Raw genomic sequence first — 22,017 nt, forward strand, 5'->3', positions numbered from 1 at the left:
TCAAGCCCGAAAGACAGTCCCTCCGGGCATCACGCAGCCACTGAAGTGAGGCCTCGGTCTGTGTACCGTGCCCCGGATCCCATCCTTCTGGGGGATAGAGTACCGTTCACTTCTTTCCTTCTTTTTTGAAATATGTTTTTTGTTCATTATTTCTTAAAAGTGTGGTAAGGTACACGTGTCATAAATGTACCATGTTAACCATTTAAAAATCTGTTTTAACGTTTTAATTTATTTTTGAGACAGAGACAGAGTATGAGTGGGGGAGGGGCAGAGAGAGAGAGGGAGACGCAGAATCCCAAGCAGGCTCCAGGCTCCAGGCTCCGAGCTGTCAGCACAGAGCCTGACGCGGGGCTCGAACTCGTGAACCGCAAGCTCACGGCCTGAGCCGAAGTCGGCCCTCAACCGGCTGAGCCCCCCAGGTGCCCCTCATCTTAACCGTTTTTACGTGCACAGGTCCGTGGCTGAAGCACGTCCACACTGTCGTGGCACCGTCCCCGCCCTCCGTCTCCAGAACTTCCCACGTTCTCAAACTGAAAGCCTGTCCCTGTTAACTACTAAGTCCCCCTTCTCCCCTCCGCAGTCCCTGGCTCCCACCTTCCTACTTTCTGTGTCTATGAATCTGACTCGTCTGGGTACCTGATGTAAGGGGAATCCTACAGTAGTTGTCTTCTGTGTTTGGCGCATTTTGCGGAGCGTAGTGGCCTCAAGGTCCACCCACAGGAAGCACTGGTGCCCTTGAGCCGTTCTGGCGGCAGGCGGTGGTCCGTGTGCTTGTAACCTGCACTTCCCTGATGGCTGACGGCGCCGACATCTTTCCGTGGGCTTAGTTGCCATCTGGAGATCCTCTCTAGTAGAACGTCTGTTCGTGTCTTCTGCCCGTTTTCTAGATTTTTTTTTAACTGTTATGTTGAGAGTATTCTAGATGCGAGTCTCTTATTGGCTATGTGGTTTGTAAATATTTTCTCCCAAGTCCGTGGCTGATCTTTTCATCCTCTTCACAGGGTCTTTTGCAGAACAAACGTTTTAAATTTTGATCAAGTCCCACATATCAGCTCTTCCTTTGATGAGCTGTGCTTTTGGTGGTAAGTCTGAGAACTCTGCCGAGCCCTGGAGCCCCAAGATTTTCTCCAGTCCTTTTTCTGCAAGTTGTGTGTTTCACATTTCGGTCCACGACCCACCTTGAGTTAACTCTTGTACGAAGTGTGAGGGTTTAGGTGGAGGCTGCTTCTGGAAGTTCCTCCATTGAGTTGCTTTTGTGACACTGTCACAATGTCCGTCTGTTTGTGTCTGTTTCTGTCCCCTCTGTGGTCACGCTGCTGGATGTATTCCCACCGTGTAGCCGTGGTTCCTGGAGCTATTTAGTAAGTCTCAGATCTGGGTAGACTGTATCGTCCCACTTTATTCTTCTTTCTCAAAATGGTTTCAGTTATTCTAGTTCCTCTCCGTGTAAATTTTGAAGTGATCTTGTCTGTATCTACAAAACAACGTTACTGAGATTTTGACAGGAATGGCATTAAGCCCGTGTATCGTTTCGGGGCGAATTGACATCTTTCCTGTGTTGGCCCTTCTGGTCCGCAGACATGATATGTCTCTCCATTTATTTACTCTTCTGTGATTTTTTCATCAGCGTTTTGTAAGTTTGTCTTATAAGTCCTACACGTGTGTTTTTAGAATTACACCTGAGTATTTTTTTGAGCAGTCATAGATGGCATTCTAGCTTCGACTTCAGTGTCCCGGCCAGTATTTAGAAACACAGTTGATTTTTGTGTGTCTGACTCGTATCCTGCGACCTTGCGGAACTCACTTGTTAGTTCTAGGAGGTCCTTCTCAGAGATTCCTTAGGATTTCCTACTTGTTAAGTTGAATCATCTGCAGATAGGAATAGTCCGTTCCTTCCTTCTTGATCTGTATGCTTTTTATTTCCTTGTCTTACCTTGCTGCATTGTCTAGAACATCCAGTGCTATCTTGAATACGGTTGGTGGGAGTGGACGTCCTGCCCTGTTCCCAGTCTTAGGGGGAAAGCATTCTGCCTTCCAATGTTTGGTTTGTTTTTTTTTTTAATTTTTTTTTTTTTTTTTAACATTTATTCATTTTTGAGAGACAGAGTGCGGGTGAGGGAGGGGCAGAGAGAGAGGGAGACACAGACTCTGAAGCAGACTCCAGGCTCTGGCTCTGAGCTGTCAGCACGGAGCCTGATGTGGGCCTGGAACCCACGAACCGTGAGATCATGACCTGAGCTGAAGTCGGACACCCAACCGACTGAGCCACTCAGGTGCCCCCGCCTTTCACTGTTAATTATAATTTTACTGGAAGGTTTTTTCTTGATGCTTTTCATCAAGTTGAGGAACTTCCCCTCTATTCCTGTTTTTTTTTTTTTTTTTTTCCGGAGAGTTTTTTTTTATGATGTTGAATTTTTTCAAATGCTTTCCCTGCATGAATTGATGTGATTATGTGATTTTCCTCCTTTCTTCTGTTAACATGGAGGTAGATCACGTTACTTGATTTTTCGAATATCGAACAAGCCTCACATTCCTGGACTAAATGCCACTTGGTCGCAGCACATTAATTCTTTTTATATAGGTTCCCGAATTCTGTTTGCTGTATGTTGTGAGACGTTTGCGTGTCCATACTGATTGTGGTTTCTTTTTTGTTACAGTCTTTGCCAAGGTTTCGTATCAGAATAATACGACTTTACAAAATGAGATGAAGAGTATTCCCTCCTTTTCTGTTCTCTGGAAGTGATTATGTAGAATTGGTGTGAATTCTTCGTTACGTGTTTGATAGAATTCTCCAGTGACGGTACTTGGACCTGGAGGTTTCTTTTTTGAGTTTTCGAGCTACAAATTCCACGTCCGTAACAGTTACCGGCCTGTTGGGATGGTGTGTTTCGTGTTGGCTTCTGTCTAGACGTCACACGTGTGTGTGCCCAGTTGTCGCCAGAGCCCCTCCTGCCGTCGGCGTCTGCAGGGCCTGTGGCGCCCCCCCCCCCCCCGTCCCCTTCCTGGTGCTGGCAACTTGTCACCTCTCTTTTTTCCTGTCTTAGCAGGTTTGTCAGTATTTTGATCTTTTCAGGGAACCGGCTCTTTTTTCCATTGGTTGTTCTCTGTTGTTTTTCTGTTTTCAGTTTCATCGATTTCTGCTTTGATCTTTATTACTCCCTTCTTTCTGCTTGCTTTGGTTTCATTTTGTCCCTCTTCTTCTAGGATGAATTAATTTTCATTCTAACCAAGTTCATGTGGCAGATGCTGTGTGTCCCTACCAAAGCTCGGACATGCACTCGGATCGGTGCGGCAGCCTGCAGAGTAATCGTCTTCGGGTTTTCGCACCGATGCCATCTAATTGCTCAAATACCTGCGTGCCGGTGGCATGCCAGACCCTGTGCCTAGACGCCCGGCACAGAGCCCCCTTCCCGGCCACCTGCCCCAGCCGTCACAGCCCATTTGTATCTGACTTGGGATGGCTGGGATCTCGATGTGGTCTTACGCTCTTTCTGTGCAACCGGCTGCAGGCCAGGCCCAGACCTAGCACTCTACGGACCTGAACACCCGAGGCGGGGGTGGGGGGAGGGGGGGGAGCCGATGTGCTCCGTGCTCTGGTGAGGGGACAGAGCTGGCCGCGGCCGCAGGTGACTCTCTGGCACCACGTGGAGCCTCCTGAGCCTGTGGCGTCATCTGTAGGGGGACTCTGGTTCTTGGGAAGCTCTAGAGTGAGCCAACGGAGTGGGAAGGCTGTGCGATGACCTTGGGTCCTCCCGGCCTTCCTTGTCACGCCTCCAGGGCTTCGAGACGAGTCTAATATGATGAGACGAAAGATGACCGTTTGGGAGCCAGGTCGAAGCTGGGATCTCGGTGCTGACGGTCGTATTTAATAGCGGGTCAGTCTGGGGTCTCTTGGTTTGCGGATAAGGAAGGCGCGCCTTCCGGAAGGCTTGTCCTCTGCGTCTCTGTCCCGAGCACCTGGCCTTCGTCGGTGGTGGCACCATGCCACTTGGTTTAAAGTTTTAAGCGTGGCTTTTGTGTTTCCGCTCGCTGCTCACCGTGTGTTTTTGACTCACAGCAGATTCAGAGTGCCATCTCAGGCACCCTCAGCCCCCAAGGAATCGTGGTGCCCGCATCCGCGCTGCAGCAGGGGAACGTCACCATGGCAACAGTGGCAGGTATGCTGACGGAGAAAAGGACACTCTTTCCTTGAGCTTTTGTGCAAAAGTCCTTTATATGAGAACGGAGAAGCGCGTCGGTGCAATCGCTGGTTAACGCCGGTTCCTGAGACCGGGGTGGAAAACTAGACCTCTTAGAATCGAAGGCCCGTCTCTTGTTTCCATTCTCAGTGACAGATGGGCTATGCGCCTTGTGCGTCCCGACCAAAAACTTCGGGGAAGAAGGGCTTTATCTGGGAGTGGAAAACATGTAGCAGAAACTGAGTTGTGATTTGCAGATAACGTAGTTTTTAACTGTACTCTTGGCGGCATCTGGGAAACCTTAAGTCGTGCCCTTAATGTTTGACAAACAAACAAAACTCCCTCTTAGCCTTGGTGTTACTTGCACGGCAGAAATCATCGCGGGGAGGGGACAGAGTCTGCGGGTCCCTGGTGCGTCTCCAGCATCGCAGATACAAAGCCATCGTGAGGATGGAGGCGGGGCGCGCAGGGCGGGGGAAACCCTCACAGGGTAGTGCGAAGGGAAGCTTCCAAAGGAGGATGGAAGCACGTTCGAGCAACAAAATACTGTGATGAAAACTCCTTCGCCCCCTTGGCCAAGTCCTTTCACGTGTGCTGATCGAGGGGGAAACGGAGCAAAAGAAAGGGAATTGGAGCATCCGCCCCGGCTGACGGCGGCTGACGGCGGCTGACAGCGCCGTGGCGATGGGACGCCTCGCTGCCCCTTGCCCGGTGCCCCGCCCCCCGCCCCCCTCCCGGGGCGCGGCTCGTCCGGGAGGGTCGTTTTAATAGTTTATAGTGACAAGTCCGCCAGCGGGGTATTGATCGTTCGACATGGCTTAAAAACCTCGTCACACCACAGATTTGCTTTCCTTTCGTGATGTACGTTGAGCGTATTGAGAATGTGGTTTTATATCACTGAGACTCAAGAGCGTTTTGATCTCTTCCTTCCTGAGGTGGCACGGTGTATCAGCCCGTCACGGTTGTCACTCCTCAAGGCCAGGTGGTGACACAAGCCCTGTCGCCCGGCACCATCAGGATCCAGAACTCCCAGGTGCGTGTGCCATTCCGGGGGGAGGGCTTGAGGGCGAGCGGGGCCGTGCGGGCACGGGAGAGCCAGGCGTGGGTGTTCCTCTGCCTGAAGACCGTGCCGGTCCCCAGTTCAGCTCAGTGTCAGCCCCGTTTCTCGTTTTACTCCCCGTTTCCTTTACCGTAAGAAAGTTGCAGAGTCCAGAAAGTCCGAAGAAGCGGCAGAAAGGTCCTCCATAACCCCTTCCGCGAAGCAACCCCGTTTTCCAGTTTAGCATCGGGTGGTGTAGTTGTCTCTGGATCCGGAGACTTGAGGCAGCGTAGACGCACTCTTCCCACCCCCGTGGAGGTCCACAGCGGACCCAGCAGGCAGGTCTTTCAGACCCTGCGGAGGCCTTCCTGCTGAGCACCTGATGGGCCAGAGCACCGCTTCAGGCTCGCCCTCCGGTGGCCGGTGGGGTGGCCAGGGTGCGTGCTTCACATCCGCCCACCCACCGGAGGGGAGAACTGAGCAGGGGCTGCCCCTCCCCTGCTCCAAGGCGCCCAGTGAGGCGCCGCCCCCCACTTGGCCCCCCGCCTCCTGGGGAACACCAGCTTCGAGAGCACAGGAGGCCACTTCAGGGGCAGAAGCAGCAGGTGGAAATGCTGTTCCGCGCCGTGACCTTGCAGTCGACCTGCGCCCTCCGTGCCCTTGTGGTAGGGGAGGCTGAACTTGTTGGACTGCCCGCCCCCCTTTAAGTTGTGGGGAGACACACACACACACACACACACACACACACACACACGTACACGTACAGTCTTGTTATTTACACGCAGCTCGGTTTAAATCAGAAAGACCATGTTTCTGTTAGCAGCTCACACTAAGAACGTAGATTCGTTGTTTCCTGGAAGCACGGATGTTTCCTGCAGCCTTACTGACAACTGGCAGCCCAGCCTTGGAGACGTTCGTGTTTCCCTTAATCAGGTAGCAGATGCGAGAGGGCCTGGGCGGCGGGAGCTGGCCCGGCCCATCCGGGACTTGCCGCCTCTCACTTCACGGGCAGAGCTGGGCTGGGCTGGGCTTGGGGGCCTTGTCATCTGGGCCCGCGAGGGGTAGAGGAGGAGCTAGACCCCAGCAGCATTGTCCCTGGGCTCCCCATCCAGCCCGCTGTCCCTGGAGCTCCCCATGTGCCACAGCCGTGAACACGGGCGGCGCCCGGTCGGCAGAGCGCGTCCCAGTGCCAGCGTGAACCGCTCTCAGAGAAAGACACCTTAGAGTCCGCTCTCTTCCTTCTAGAGTAGAGGTTTATTTGTCCTGATGCTTAAGAAGGAAGTTGCTGCTTAACTGAATTTTCTTAGACACACAGAGGACTAGTTTAACTAGCAAATGTGTGTTTCAGCGCAACCCCTTCTCACACAGACTCTCGCCTGTGACGCCCCCAGCCCCATGAGGTGGGCTGGCGAACACGGCCCCCTTTCTTGCTGCCTGTGAGCTGTTTCTGTTCCGGTCCTCGTGGCCCTGCAGCCCACCGTGCGCCTGTCCCCTCCCTGCCACCCTCCTCCATGTATGGCTTCTAGGTCAGCAGGGCTGGGAGGCCAGAGACACGGGCTGCCCGGGTTTCTGACAGAGGAGTGACCAGATTGACCGAGGGCTTGGGTGCAGGTGCTTTGGATGAAGCCTGTACGTGGTGCATTCAATTTTTTTTTTTTTTTTTGTAGCTATTTGGGCTGCTCTGGGCTCTTTTCTTTCTTTTTTTTTGGGGGGGGGGGTGGGGCTGGTTCTTTCTGGGCTGCAGATAATCAGGGTGACAACTTACCGATGACGGGGTCTGTTCTTGTGTCGGAAACTGTCACGGTTCGTTCGGTGACTGTCACGGCTCACGTGGTTGCTCTGGCCAGTATGACCCCCAGGTGAATCTCAGCGGCAGTGCGGTGGCCGTCACGGCTGAGCCCTCATAACGCTCGCCCCCGTGCTGCCCCCTATGCCCCGTCCTGCCCAGTGTCTGTCTGGGTCTCGGGTGCACACACGGGGGATTTTAACACGGCCACACTCGCCCAGGAGAGAGTCCGCCACCATGGGCCGCGTTCTGACTTAGTGCCCGTCAGGAGGTGGGATTTGCCCTCTTCGTAAGGCGTCTCTATGGAAAGGTGTTTATACTTCTAAAAGTGTTTTTTTTTTTTTTTAATTTTTTAACATTTATTTGTTTTTGAGAGACAGAGAGAGACAGAGTATGAGCAGGGGAGGGGCAGAGAGAGAGGGAGACACAGAATCCGAAGCAGGTCCAGACCCCGAGCTGTCAGCACAGAGCCCGACGCAGGGCTCGAACTCACAGACCGCGACATCACGACCTGAGCCGAACTCCGACACCCAGCCGACTGAGCCACCCAGGCGCCCCTAACATTTTTAAAATTTATTTTTGAGAGACACATAGAGAGTGAACAGGGGAGGGGCAGAGAGAGAGGGAGACACAGAATCCGAAGCAGGCTCCAGGCTCCGAGCTGTCAGCACAGAGCCCGACGCGGGGCTCGAACTCACAGACCACGAGATCATGACCTGAGCCGAACTCCGACACCCAGCCGACTGAGCCACCCAGGCGCCCCTAAAAACATTTTTTTGAGAAAAGAGAAGTAACCAGGGGATTTCATTGATCTCCTCTCCTTTCCTGGGAGAGTCTATTTGTACGATCGTTATTTGTATATTTTAGGGTTTTGCTATTGGTTGGCCTGTGACAAGGTTTTTTGCCTCCATTCTACTCTCTAACTCACTTTGCTTTGATATAAAAATCAAGTTGATCTCGAGCTGCGTGCCCAGCTCAGCGTCAAGGGTGCTGAGAGGCTTGGAGCAAACCACCGCCTTTCCCGCCTGCTGTTCCCACCTCTCGTGTCAGGCACCTGCTGCCTGATCTTACAGTCGTTCCTTCTGCTGTCTTCCTCCCCGTTTCTAAACACTAAGTCACCCCTTACACACCTGCTTTGGGCTCGTTGTCGTGGCAGGAGCCCCTGCTCGCTCTGGCTTTCCCCCATCTTCCCTGTGTGTTTGGCCTTGTGGCCACACCCCTGCTCGGTGTTAATGTTACCCTGACTGTGTAAATACGGGTCTGTGCCGAGCTGAGTGTGTAACTGTGATCACAGCACTTTTCTGGGTCACGTGTTTGCTTCTGCCCAAGTGAACCGCTGCATTGCTGAGTCCCCTGGCCGAGTGCTTGTGGGGCCGTGGCTGACACCCTCATGCTGATCCCCCTACGCCCTGCCTTCCAGAAGGCACATCGGAGCTGTGTGCCCCCAGAAGCTCTCCGTCTCCTGCTCGCAGGGGCTCGTCTCTGGGCCAGGCACAGGGCATGTTCTTGAACTTTCCTTTGACATCACCTTCAGGAGTCCCCTCTCTTGCAGCGTATACCCTCTGGTTTCTTCTTAGCTTTATTCCCCACTGTGAAGACATCCAGAGGAAATATGCTGGGAGGTACATTTTGTTGAGACTTTGCAAACCTGAGAATGACTTTATTTCGGTCTCGTGATGCAATCTGTGTCCAAGTGCGGTTCCGGGATGCAGGTGACTGTCACCGGGGCTGGAGGCCACGGCGTCTCTGTGCCCTCGTGGCCACATCGCCTGGGGAGGAGGCCAGCGTCTTCTGTCTCCCGTCGGATGCTTCTCTCCTCCGTGCTGCTGCAGCGCCTTCCCGAAACCTCGTGTCCTTGAGTCGGGGACGTGTGCTCGGAGTCTCCCGAGATGGCCCTGCCCCCTCCCCGGCACGCACAGTCTCTTTCTAGAGCCTTTGCTAACTGAGCATCAGACCCTCCGAACAGAGTCTCTGGACTTCTGTGTGTTTGTGCTCCCGTTGTCTCGTTCTCAGAGACTTACTTTTCTCTCCGCGCCCCCTCCCCCCACCGCCTTCCGCCCGTCCTCGAAGTTCAAAGTGTTCAGCAGAGCAGGGATTTTCCAGACCCTTCCTCGGCCTCTGTGCTTTGCGTTGAAGCTCCCGTTTTTGGCCCAAGGGTGGCTGCAGTTGTCTTTAGCTGCTGTGTTCTCGCTCTTCCCTCTGCGCCTCAACGTTCGTTCACGCTGGTGTCTGCTTTTTGTGATGGAGACTTTCACTTATGTTTTAAATTATTATCAATATTTTATGTTTAATTGACATCCCAGTTAGTTAGCATGTGGTGCACCAGTGATTTCAGGAGGAGATTCCCTAATGCGCCCTCCCCCATTTAGCCCATCGCCCCTCCCACAGCCCCTCCAGCAGCCCTCTGTTTGTCCTCTGTATTTAAGAGTCTCTTCTGTTTTGTCCCCCTTCCTGTTTTTTTTTTTCAACGTTTTTTATTTATTTTTGGGACAGAGAGAGACAGAGCATGAACGGGGGAGGGGCAGAGAGAGAGGGAGACGTAGAATCGGAAAGAGGCTCCAGGCTCCGAGCCATCAGCCCAGAGCCTGGCGCGGGGCTCGAACTCACGGACCGCGAGATCGTGACCTGGCTGAAGTCGGACGCTTAACTGACTGCGCCACCCAGGCGCCCCTCCCTCTTCCTATTTTTATGTTATTCTGGCTTCCCTTCGGTTCACCTGTTTTGTCTCTTAAAGTCCTCATACGGGTGAGGTCATATGATGTCTGTCTTTTCTCTGCCCGAATAATTTCGTCAGCACAGTCCTGTCCAGTTCCATGAGATGGAGGATTTCAGATATTTGGGGACAGTTGCCTGTCCTCGGAACCTGAGCCGCTAGGAAGCCACTGGGTGCGTGTGGGGCGTGGGCCGTGGGCCGTGGCAAGCGGGCCTCTCCGTTGGCCGGCCTCGGAGCGTCGTCTTCACTCGGGAAGAAGACTCCAGAGAAGGACTCTCAGATTTCTCGCTCGGGGCACAGGCCTGGCGGCAGGGGCGGGGACGGGCTGGGGTCTCCCGTGTCGTGTGGAGGCTTTCCTTGCCCTTCACTCCCACCGTCCAGCTGCGCTCAACACGTCCTCCGTCTCCTGCGGGCCGGGGGACAGATGGGTCATCTGCGGAGAATGACGGGGAGGGTCCGGGGCTCTCTCTGCTTCCTGAGCAAACTTCCGGCCAGTTTCCTAGGCTTTTCACCCCCCTCCTGTCCAGTCCCTGGCCTTGCTGGAGCCCCGCAGGGCCAGCGGCTGCTCTGTTCCGAGGCCCTCGGTCTGCTTCCTCACGCAGCCTCGCCGGCCCTCTCAGACCCCGTTGACGCCATCCGTGGGGTCCAGTCACACGGCCAGCCGTCACTTGGCCTATTTTTGAGTCCACAGTTGCTTCAGCCCTGCGCAAGAAAAGCGACCCTGAGCCCCTGTCAAGCTTCATGAGGAACATGACACGTTAATTGAGACAAATAAGGCGACAAGCTAAAGTGTGGCCCCTGGTGCTTGGGAACTCATACTGGAAGTTCACTTCCCACTCTTCCCTGTGTACACGTAGGAGCACGGAGAGGGCGCTCGACACCACCCGCTTTCAGCCTCCGACAAGGAAACCTGTTTCCGAAAACTCTTATGCCCTGGATAACAATCTTTAGTTTTAAGATATTTTAGGTACAGTCGGTGTCTTAACGTCTCCTTTAAGTCATAAATTCTGTTTAGATGATATTGTTGAGGCTCTTAAAGAATGTATCCAAAGTGATATAAATCCAGAGGAAGCACAGATAATACGGTGACCTCTCCAAAATAAAGTTCCAAATCCTTTCTTTTTTTTCAAAAATTTTCAATGTTTATATTTGAGAGAGAGAGAGAGAGAGAGAGCACGAGCAGAGCAGGAGCAGAGAGAGAGAGGGAGACATAGAATGCAAAGCAGGCTCCCGGCTCTGAGCTGTCAGCACAGAGCCCGACGCGGGGCTTGAACTCATGAACAGTGAGATCATGATTTGAGCCGAAGTTGGACGCTTGACCGACTGAGCCACCCAGGTGCCCCGAGTTCCAAATCCTTTAAGCTGTGTCTGTGGGGGCGCCTGGGTGCTCCAGTCCGTTAAGCATCTAACTTCGGCTCAGGTCATGGTGAATCAACTGTGTCTATGAATGCATCACATTGAAGTTGATGTTCGTTTTCTTGTGGAGTCCGTTTCATACATAAGTTCTAAATTCAAGTGTAACAGTAGAGAGGTCTCTGCTGTGTGTGTGTGAGGCCCTGGTGAGTGGTGATCGCTTTCGTCCCCTGCCCGTGTCGTGAGCACTGATGACACCGTCCCCACGGGCGTGCTGGGCATCAGGTGCGGCTCTTGGGACCTGCCGGGGCCTGAGGCCTGTCCTTACAGACATCAGATCTCTCTTTCGTTTGTGTGCAGGACATTCGCGGTGCCCTGCCCGTCCTTCCTTTTGAAAGGCAGCGGACAGAGCGTGTTCCCTGCTCTCCGTGGGGGGTGGGGGCATCTGTCGTGGCTGCGGAGGCGTCTGGGCCGCCGGCAGTCCCTCGTCCCTCGCTCTGTGATGCTTCTGTCTGCTCCTGTGTGTGCCTTTGCCCCCTGCTCGGCCGACGGGCCGTCTCCAGCCCTCAAGCCTTCCTGCCCGTTCTCGTTGATTGCCTGACAGCTCTCTCGGCTGGGCGAGCGGGGTTCTGTCACGTCCCTTACCAGAGGATGCAAGGCGAAAACGGGCAGTGGATGAGAGGGCCGTGGGGTTGGCATGTCGACAGGGGAGCGACCCCGGGGACCTGTCGGTGCCCGTGTCACCTGCCTCGCCAGATGAGGGGCCACTGACAGCGAGACAGCCGTGCCCGTGGCCACAATGCCCCGGGATCCTCCTCCCGCCCCGAATAGCCTGCACCCGCCCCAGTGCACGTGCCCCTGCTGTCGACAAGTCATTTACCCGTAGATCTTTGGCTGTGGTCTCCGCCCGAAGTCCTGAGCCACTTGGACGTGTCATAATTTTCTGTGCTTTCTAACATTTCTTTTCAATTGTTTAAAAGCTCCAGTTACAGTTAAACCAAGATCTCAGCATCTTGCATCAAGATGACGGCTCATCCAAGAATAAAAGGGGCGTTTTGCCGAAGCATGCCACCAACGTGATGAGATCTTGGCTCTTCCAGCACATAGGGGTAAGGACGCAAGTGACCGCACCGCTAGCCGCGCCCCGAGCTGCTCGCTTTCTGGCGCGCTTCCCGGAAAAGATGTGCTGGTCTGCGCGAGCAGGCCCGGCGTGAAGTATCGGTCTTTTGTCGACCGTCTAAACGTCGGGGTGGAGTACGGGACGGAAGGAGGGTTACCAAAACCCGGAGGTCACCCCCTCGAGTGACTTAAACAGGAGGGCACCCCTGGTGAAAAGGGAATACCTTCCGCTCACGTCAGTCCCGTGCGTGCGCGAGAGCCAGCTCCCCGTGAGTGATGACGGGGTGAGGTGGGGTGAGGTCAGTTAGGGAGGCGGGCAGGCAGAGGCTGGGCCGGGGCAAAACCCGGGCAGGCGGCGCGATGTCGCACGTATTGGACTTGGAAGGAAGAGGTGGGAAGGTCGAAGATGGCGATGTGGACGGGGGGGGGGGGGGGGGGGGGGGGGCACGTGACACAGAGTGGGGCCCACAGACAGCGCCCGCCCATCCACGTTGTGTGTGTGCGCCTGTTTCCTCCCCTGGGTCACGGCCGCGTCGTCTCCGCAAGGTGGCCCCTCCCGGGAAGCACATACTCGCTGCTCCGTTCAGCGGGGGACACCCTCAGCCCGCGTGCCCCTGAACCTGCGGGAGGCGTGTGGCCCGGAGCAGCTTCCAGGAGTGACCGCCCAGCCTGCTGGCCAGGACCAGGAGCGACCAGGTTGGCTTTCGGGGGAGCGTGTGGCGAGACCGAGGTGGGAAAGTGGACACCACGTGCTGCGTTAACAGCCACGTCCGGCGGAAGGAGGGGCCTTTGTGTAGTGAGGAGGGACAGGAGGTCGGGAGGTCCAGCAGGGAGCCGCCCGGAAGCCTCGGGAACCAGCTTCGCGGCCGGGTGCCTTCATCCCGGCTTGTTTTCTCTGGTGCACGCGCCCCCTGCCCCTGCGGCCCCGGCCTCCACGCGACCACACGGAGCGCCCGCGCCCCCGATCGCCGTGCCCGTGGGCTGGCTCTGCCCCTCTCCGTCACTGCCATGGGCGCCTGCTCGTGCCTTTGGTTGCCCGGCCTCTTCCTCCCTGCCCCGCGCTCCCCGTCCGCATCCCAGTGCGCCGTGCTTGTCAGCGAGGTGCCTGTCGGACCCAGGGCCCCTCGCGCCCTTTCCCTGCATCCACCGTTCGGGAAGCCCGCTGCCTGGGCCCGCGGCCTGCGTTTGTTCCCGGGACCGGTCTCCGTCCTCACCCCGGCTGTGAGCCATGAGGCCAGCGTCCATCTCGGTCATCCCGCGTCTTCTGGGGTTTGGCCCTTGCCGCGGCCGGGTGGCACCCCCTTTTCTCTGACTGGCGTCAGGCTCCCTACCCGGGAGGTGACAGTCCAAAGTAGCAGCCGGCTCGAGGCTTTGAACCGGCATGTGATGCCGCTGAGCAGCCGGGGCGGGGAGGGGGGCAGGACCCCTCTCCCTTTCCTGGAGGGAAGGCCCTGAGGGAGCCGGGCCCCCGCTTCCCTCCTGCTCTGCTGTCCTGTTCTCCGCTAGCCACCCCCGCCTGCAGGACACGGCAACACGTGTCAGAGAGGACAGTGCTGTCTCTGAGCGGCGTGGCCACACCTGGAAACGTGTCCCGAAAGGTTTCACGTCAAGAGGAGAGGCTTTATGGATGACGGGCACAGCGATGTTGGGTATCCCGACGCGAAGGCTGGGCGTGGGGTTTAGGACACACCCGTCTGCCGTCTGCCGGACGGTTACACAGCTGGTCAAGTCGGCAGCGACGGCTGGGGCGCCAGGAAGGTTCGGGCAGGTGGCAGGGACTGAGGGTGGGACGTACCCACGTCTGAGCCCACTGTGATCTCACAGCCGATGCGTGGTCGTCACGCTACAGACGGGTGGTTGAATCGGTGTTTTTCTTTTAAGTTTCCTTTAACATAATGATTTGTGAAACAGTAAACCCTGTGATAAGGTTGAAGTAAAATGTTCCTTTGTTTCCCCCCATGAAGCATTTTCTGTCTCTCTCGCCCTCATGTCTCGGAAATCGCATCCTCTCCGGTGGTGTTCCCAATACGCTAGGATAGCGTTTTCTGCTGTGTGATGGCTTTCTTTGTCTTTTCTTTTGTTTTTGGTGAAAGCACTTAGGTTTCCTGCCCCCTTTGATTTTATCAGCTTCTATTTATTATTTTTTTAAGTTTATTTATTTTGAGAGAGAGAAAGAGAGAGAATGAGGGAAAGGCAGAGAGAGAGAGAGAGAGTCCCAAGCAGGCTCTGCTCTTTCAGCTCAGAGCCCAACGCGGGACTCGAACCCACGAACCCTGAGATCATGACCCGAGCCGAAATCAAGAGTCGGGCCTGAAACTCACCGAACCCCCCAGGCGCCCCGCAAGAACGGTATTTGCATTTGCACGGCCTCTACCTCCGGCCGTGTGCTATGGGCCGACCGATTGAACCGCCGTCGTCTGAGGAAGCAGGCACGCGGGGGGGGGTGGGGGTGAACGTGGCACCCCACCGGCGTGACTCCCGCCCACCGAGTGATACTCACGGGAGCCTCTGCCCCCGTGTGCTCTCCGGGGCCCCGGGGCGTCCACAAGGGACGTGGGTGCACGTAGGTCTGAGAGTAAACGTCTTCACGGTTTCTGCGTGCGGACGGTAATCAGTCTTGGAGAAACCGTTTGTGCCGTAGGTGGGAATTACCTTCCTTTGGGACCTCTGTGACTTTTGATACGTACTTCTGGTTTAATGCTGCTTTTTTTTAAGTGAAAGGTACTAATCACAAGGGAAGGAGTGACGTAGCAGACCCGTGCATCCCCAGCGGTGGCTCGGTCCGCTGACCGCGCACGCCGACCTAGCGGGGCGGCTCCCGAAAAGCCGTCCGCGCCGCCCCTTGTCGGTGTCTCCTCACGATACCTGTGACAGAAACGTGTCACCCCGCGGGACGGGCCTGGAACAGCCTGCCCTGCCCCTTCCCCGCGCCCTCCCGTTTACCCAGCCGTCGGATGGGGAGCGCGTGTGCCCTCCTGCCTCAGTTTCCTCATCTGTAGAAGGGGGATGACCGCCGTGTCTCAGAAGTGACCGAGGAAAGCGGTTCCCTGGAGGACGCGCAGCCTGATGTCCGTGCCGCCTGGCCGGGTCAGAGCTCAAGCCTGTGGCCGCGCGTGTGCTCCTAACGTACGCTCGGCGGGGCGGTCCCTAAATTAGCGGCCGTATCACGTGGTTGGGACAGTGACCCCCGCGGTGGCCGCAGCTCCTGGCGGTGGGGGCGCCACTCGTGCCGTCTGTGAGCCTCCGGCTGTCGCAGCCCGCCTTTGTCTGTGCCCCAACCGCCGCGTTGGCGCTGAGCGGCTCCGGGAGACGCTGCATTCTGTGCGGGACGTTTCTAAGACAAGTCTGTGAGGCTGAAGGCGCTTTAGCAGAACACTGTCGCTGCTCACCAGTCGTTTCGTTAATGTTTATTTATTTTCAGAGAGAGAGACAGAGAGAGAGAGAGAGCACGCACGCAGGGGGAGGGGCCGAGAGGGAGGGACAGGGAGAGAATTGCAAGCGGGCTCCACACCGTCAGCCTGACTCGGGGCTCAGGCTCACAAACCGTGAGATCACCACCTGAGCCAAAATCGGGAGTTGGACGCTGAACCCACTGACCCGCCCGCCCAGGCGCCCCACTACTTAGCGGTTCTTACTAAGGACTGTTCACGCGTTTCTCGTCTACCCAGAGAAGCCGGACTTCCTGTGTAAACACCGAGGTTCACGGTAACTTTTCTTCTTGTTCGTAGCACCCCTACCCGACAGAAGATGAGAAAAAACAGATCGCTGCTCAGACAAATTTGACACTGCTCCAAGTTAACAACTGGTAAGATGCGCCCGCTCCCCGAGGTCGTGTCAGTCAGCGCGATAGAACCCTTGAAAGTACGGACGCTAATAAATAGCGGAATTTGGCTGAAGATTCCGGAGTTCTTGTGACCAGCAGCGCTGTCGTCAGGACTGGGATCGGTGGCGGGAGGCTTGGGAAGAGATCAGCACACGCTCTCAGCTTTCGGGGATCAGTGGCCCTCGCGGTGGACCCTCGGCCCACACGCTGCTTGTGCAGTTGGACTCGCGTGTCTCCGCCGTGTTTCTCGCCCCGAGCCCCCACGCTCAGTGCCGATGGCCTGTTTTCGTGGGTAACCTTCTCCGGGCGGTGACGGCCGCCACGAGGCATCCTGACCTCGGGGGCACCCCCTGTGGCTCTCCCACCTTTGGGAGCCTTGTGCCACTTTGTTCAGCTCTGAGTGGGGGTCCAGGTGGTGGTCCCACCCGCAGCGGGGTCCTGTGGGGACCTCGGGGCCCTACGAGGGACACGCCTGGGACAGGTCGACTTCGTTGATGACACGTCCTCCTGTTCTAACCCCGGTGTCACGTACTGTCGTGGACGCCTGAGCCCTGACCGCGTGTCCCGGAAATCAGGGCTGCTCCCGTCAGCAATGGTGCTGGGCTCCAGGGGCGCACTTCCGTTCTGTGCGCCTGTCACTTGTGTCCTTTGTGTTCACGCGCGCACGTGTGGACACGAGTCCAGCTTCCAGAACGGGCCCGTGTAGAAGAGAAGAGAGCACACGTGCTATCAGTCGGAAATACCGTTAGAGCTTACACCTGAAGGTCAGGTGGGCTCCGGGGTACGTGACGGGGTCTCCCGGCATACGCAGTCGTCTGTGCGGGACGTGTGCTCAGGGACCGCACCAAACATCTCTGGTATCCTGCTGTGGGCCATTGTTGCGGTTTTGGGAGCCGGTGATAGACCATAGTCCTCGAACTGTCTCCTGTGGAATCTTGAAATGCCGTTAGCAGAAACGGAGGTTTCACACGTGTTGTCGCTGTGACGTTCGTGACGGCCCAGGACACGCTCCGTTTCCTCCTGTCCCCTCGTGTGACACGTCCTGTCTCGGTTCGGTCCCACCAGTGGTCGATTCGTTGGGGGTGAATGTTAGAGACACTTGTTTGCACGTTGTGATGCTTTTGCCGCTGCCCGGCCTTCCCACTTTTCTTCAGGGTTGACTTCCTTGAGCTCTGTTAGCAGAATTGTCTTGTCTAGAAGGTTTGACCTCAACTTTTATTTTATTTTATTTTTTTTTTAATTTTGGTTAATGTTTGTTTTTGAGAGAGAAACAGAGCACGAGCAGGGGAGGGGCAGAGAGAGAGAGACAGACAGACAGACAGAATCGGAAGCAGGCTCCAGGCTCCGAGCCATCAGCACAGAGCCCGACACGGGGCTCGAACCCACGAACCGTGAGATCATGGCCTGAGCCGACGTCGGACGCTTAACCGACAGAGCCACCCAGGCGCTCCTGCTTGTTTCTGTTTTTAGAGCGTATCTTCCTGCAATTGTAGATGGTTTCGAATGCGAGGGTCATATTTTTTAAACCGTATTTGAGTAATCTCTACCCCCAACGTGGGGTTCGAATTCACGACCTGAGATCACGAGCGGGCCAGCCGGGCGCCCAGGACCGTTAGGATTTTAACGCTAAGTGACCTTGTCACTGGTCCGGGCCCGGCTCTGCTCTGTGTCGGGGGCACCGAGAGCAGCGTGTGGTGCCACAGCACCGGGACAGAAGTGGAGCCCGCGTGGCCGCTGGTGCTTGGCTTTCTCTTGCTGTCAGGGTCCCGCTGCGGGGGCTAGCAGGCTGGGCTGCGGCGAGAGGTGAGCCCCTGTCGCTGTCCTCCCGGAGGAGGCCCGGCCAGTGCGGCCGTGGCCCGGTCGGGGCGTGCGGTCCCAGCTCGCCAGCGGCCGTGGGCGTCCCGCAGGCTGCGGTCACAGCAGGTGGGGGCGCGCGGGGAGACAGAGCTCCCTCCCGGGTGCCGGCGGGGGTGCAGGCTTTCCGTCCACACGTTACGAGCCGCCTGCCCTGCCGACCTCAGGCTCCCACAGCAGTGGTTGTGCGCGTGCGGGGTCAGGTGTCGGGTCCCCGTGGGGGTGGTGGGTCGCTTCTGAGCTGCCTCGTGGTGGGGGCGGCTAGTGACCTGGGAACTTAGTTCCTCTGGGACTAGCCCGTCGTGAGCGGCGTGCAGGGTCGCGGGTCTGGTCCCGGAGCCGTGCTTGGAGGTGACCACGAGGTCAGGGCGGGACAGGACCCCCGGGTGTGCGGTGTGGCCGCTCCCCGGCCCCCTCCCTGGGGGACACCGGCGCCCCACCTGCCATCCGTGTGCGCTGGGCCCGGGGAGAGGTGCTCCGACGCCTCCCCTGTGGGGGCGTTTGCCGTCCCAGCGACCGCTTGTGGTGTCGCCCTTCACACCCAGGTTCATCAACGCCAGAAGGCGGATTCTTCAGCCCATGTTGGATTCTAGTTGCGCGGAAACCCCAAAAACTAAGAAGAAGACAGCTCAGAACAGACCGGTCCAGAGGTTTTGGCCCGACTCCATCGCCTCGGGAGCTGCACAGCCGCCGCCCAGCGAGCTGGCCGTGTCGGAAGGTGGGCCTCGCGGGGGCTGGGGGGGCGGTGGGGACAGGGATGGGGGGGGGGGCCCAGAGGCTGGGGGAGGGCCTGGCTGCTTGGGGGCAGCAGGGGTGTGGACAGGGACGGCCTCGACTGCGGCGGCAGCCGTGAGCCTTGGGTCGCGGCGGCTGCCGTGTTTCGCGCGTGACGCGTGAGGGAGGCATCGTGTACGGAGCGCGGTGCGTCTGGGAGGCCCGGTGTCCTGTGCGTTCTGCCCTTTTGCCCCTTTTCGTGTTTCTTTTCCCTGGGAGCTCGGAGCTCAGGATGGAGCTCTGCCGGCCCCACCACCTGGCATCTCACCCCTTTGCCCTGTGAGCCCCCGTGGCTGGTCCCCTCTGACGGTGTCCCTCTCCCTCATCACAGGCCCCCGTCCCCGCATGCTCCGTAAGCACCTTTCCGTGGGCACGCCTTGCCCAGGTGTGGACTGTCTGGGTGTGTGTGGTCCTCGGTGTGTAGGTGGTGTTCCCAGCCCGTCTCCACTGTCTCGTTCTTCCTGTTTTTCTCAGCAGTTTGCTGTTCCCGAGGAAAGTTCGCGGCCCTTACGTCTTCAAACACTTTCTGACGACCCCCCCCCCCCCGCCCCGCCCCCTCCGGGCCCCCAGGTCCCCGTCTGTCCTGCTGTTCTTTCTAGGGTTTGGGATTCCGTCTCTCGTTTCCGTTTTGATAGTTTCCACGTCTGTGTTGGGGCTTCGCTAACCTTTTCTCCCGTGGTTAAGCTGCCACCGGTCCCACCACGGGCGTGTCTCGGGGTAGACATCCTAGTGCACGTTTCCGGAAGTTCGGGACAGTCTTTGGCGGCGCTCCTGGCTCTCCTTCGTAGCATACAGTCACAACAACCGCTTTGATGGCCTCCTCTGCTGGTGCTAACATCTGTCAGCCCCAGGCTGGTTTCCGGTGACCCGGTTTTCTGCTCCCTGTGGGTGGTTTTCCTGCCTGGTGATCCTGGACTGGATGGCAGGCCTTGTGAATGCCACCTTGCTGGGGGCGGGTGCTTTTGCACGGGGGCAAGGCTCCCGAGCTCTGTTCCAGCCCTGAAGGGACCCTCTCGTGCCCTGCTCGGTGATCGGCCCTCGTTTGGTGACCAGCGGTGCTCAGCCCTGGGCAGACCACCCGCAACCAAGGCCGGACCTCGGGTGGCACCCCACCCCCACGCCCCTCCACCCGCCCGGCCTGGGCATCGTCTTCCGATCTTTCCAGCTGGTTCTTCCCCGGGGCTGGATTGTCTCCTGCCGCCCGTGCGGACCTCCCTCCACCGAACGGACGAGCCGGGCTGTCCACAGATGTGCCGGCCTCGCGGTTGGGACGGGCCCCTCGCAGCGGGCTGTGCGTCGCGCTTCGTTCTGTTCCTTGAGGGCCGGTGTGTGCATTTGAAGCTTCATCGTTTGGGTTTTGATATGCGGTGGCCTTAGGTTTAAGTAATTTATATTTTCAGTTCTTGTTTTGTCTTTTAATCCAAATTACTTAGGATTAGTATTAGGTTTCTCTTCCTCCTTCCGGCCTTGGAAAAGGCAGTGCCTGTGTATTGGGGGAGAAGTTCAAGCAAGACTTGCCAGTGACCAGTAAGTTTCTGCCCCGTCTTGGCTTCTGATCTTCTCCAGAAAGCGTCCTTATCACCAGTCTCCCGTATATGCTCCCAGCGCATCTGTGACATGACGTGACGTACTGTGCGGGGGCAAGGACGGATGAGTGAATCTCTTTAAAAGCGTTTCCCACATTCTAACCGCCCGACACTGTCTCCCGCTGCCGTCGTCACTTGTCGCTGCTCCTGGAGACCTTCAGGGACGAGCGTGTGAGCCCCCTGGGCTGCTGGGGACCAGCGTGTCCCAGGGTCTCCTTGTTCCCCTTGTCACACGGTCTCCCCGACTGCGACCCTGGCCCCTTGCCTTTGTCTCCATTGCTCCTCGTCTTGTCCCTTGTCCTGCGTCCCTGGTCTCCTGTTCCCTTGCGGCTCCTGCTTCTGCCCTGCACACACCGCGTCTGTATAGCCCCTTACGGACCGCCTGCAGACCAGGAACTCGCGCCGCGTATTAGCGGAGGAGGGTCTGACGTCTCCTAACCCCTGGCGATCGTCCCAGAGACTCGCGTGGGGGCCCCGACACGAGGTCAGAGGAGTGAACGGCACCCGGCTGGGTCACGAAGTGTCCTCCCTGGGCGGGCGCTAATCTGAACGTTCTGCCGCAGGAGCCGTCGTGACGATCACCACGCCCGTGAGCATGAACGTGGACAGCCTGCAGTCTCTGTCCTCGGACGGCGCCACCCTGGCGGTACAGCAGGTCATGATGGCGGAGCAGAGCGAGACGAGTCTGTGGGACAGCACGGGGGACAGCGGGGCCGCGCTCGCCCCCACCCACATCAGCGGGCTGGTCCTGGAGAACAGTGACTCCCTGCAGTAGGGCCGGCACAGCCCAGAACTGCGGGGCGGGCCTGACTTTTACAGTTTGCACAGCAAACATTTTACACACTTTTATTCTGACATGTTTTATACGTAGATGGAGAAGAATGCACTTTTGTATTTCATAGTGAGCTTCGAGAGCGCCCTCGCGGGCGCGGCGACTTTCCGGTGTGCGTGTGTGTGCGTGTGTGCGTGCGCGGGTTTTTAAGGAGATTCTTTAAAGGTTTAACGCTAAAAATGTGATGAATGACAGACACCCCCGTGAGCCCCTAATTAGTTAAGGATAGTGCTGCCATTTTCTAGAAAATTATGCAGTTTTAATTTCGTTCTGTGGTTGAAGCAGGGTCCCGGTGGGGCTGATTGATTTGTGTCGCCCACGGATTGGAGAGAAGCTTCTGCACCTTAAAACTGCCAGTGCGAGGTAGACGCCCACGGCAACAAAGTGCGTGTGGCCCGTGGTGAGCGTGCTCTGGTGGACATACGCCGAGGTCCCCCACGGACTTGTGGCCTGTTTCATTTGCTATATATGAAAAGAAACTCCTATTTTTACCTTGCTGGAATTATTGGATAAAAAGCTATTTTTATAAATTCGCTATGAATTGGGATTATGACTATATTGAGGATAAAATTTCTAGAGAGAAACACACGTGCTTACTATTTCAATTTGGAATGTTCTGAACTGACCAAATTTAGTGAACCTGCCCAAAGGTAGCTAGCATTCCACGGTTCTCCACCGTCCCGGGGAGTGATTGCCATGTAGCACCGTAGAAGAAACAAGTGTCTAATGAAATTTTGACCGCCTCCAGACTTCAGTGTATGTGTAAAAGCTCAGATTGCCTTTCACACTTGATCTGAACCTGTATCTAAAGGTGTTTGCTAAATAGGACTTAGGGTGAGTTAAGTGAGTGGTAACCGTAGTCCGAAGCTGTGACCACACACGTCAGTCTAATTTAACTCGACTACAGTTAAATGGTTACTGCGCCAGTTAGCTGTGTATTTTTTAGAAGTTTTAGTCGGC

At 56.8% G+C, this 22,017-nt stretch overlaps 1 protein-coding gene across 5 annotated transcripts in view; it reads left to right on the forward strand.

Annotated features, from left to right (window-relative positions):
• PKNOX1 (PBX/knotted 1 homeobox 1) overlaps window positions 1-21,637 on the forward strand; it is a 56,574-nt gene extending 34,937 nt beyond the window's left edge. For 4 of the 5 annotated variants that reach the window (XM_058732133.1, XM_058732130.1, XM_058732132.1 and 1 more), the window contains 6 exons: window positions 4,058-4,157; window positions 5,114-5,211; window positions 12,050-12,178; window positions 15,917-15,993; window positions 18,411-18,583; window positions 20,789-21,637. In XM_058732133.1, the coding sequence (XP_058588116.1) occupies window positions 4,058-4,157; window positions 5,114-5,211; window positions 12,050-12,178; window positions 15,917-15,993; window positions 18,411-18,583; window positions 20,789-21,000 (789 nt within the window). In that variant the 3' untranslated portion in view covers window positions 21,001-21,637. The remainder of the gene's footprint in view (window positions 1-4,057; window positions 4,158-5,113; window positions 5,212-12,049; window positions 12,179-15,916; window positions 15,994-18,410; window positions 18,584-20,788) is intronic. The other variant, XM_058732134.1, reaches the window with a different exon arrangement.
• The last annotated feature ends 380 nt before the right edge of the window (window positions 21,638-22,017 follow it).

Source organism: Neofelis nebulosa, chromosome 5, assembly GCF_028018385.1.
Source record: "Neofelis nebulosa isolate mNeoNeb1 chromosome 5, mNeoNeb1.pri, whole genome shotgun sequence".
Classification (NCBI taxonomy): Eukaryota; Metazoa; Chordata; class Mammalia; order Carnivora; family Felidae; genus Neofelis; species Neofelis nebulosa.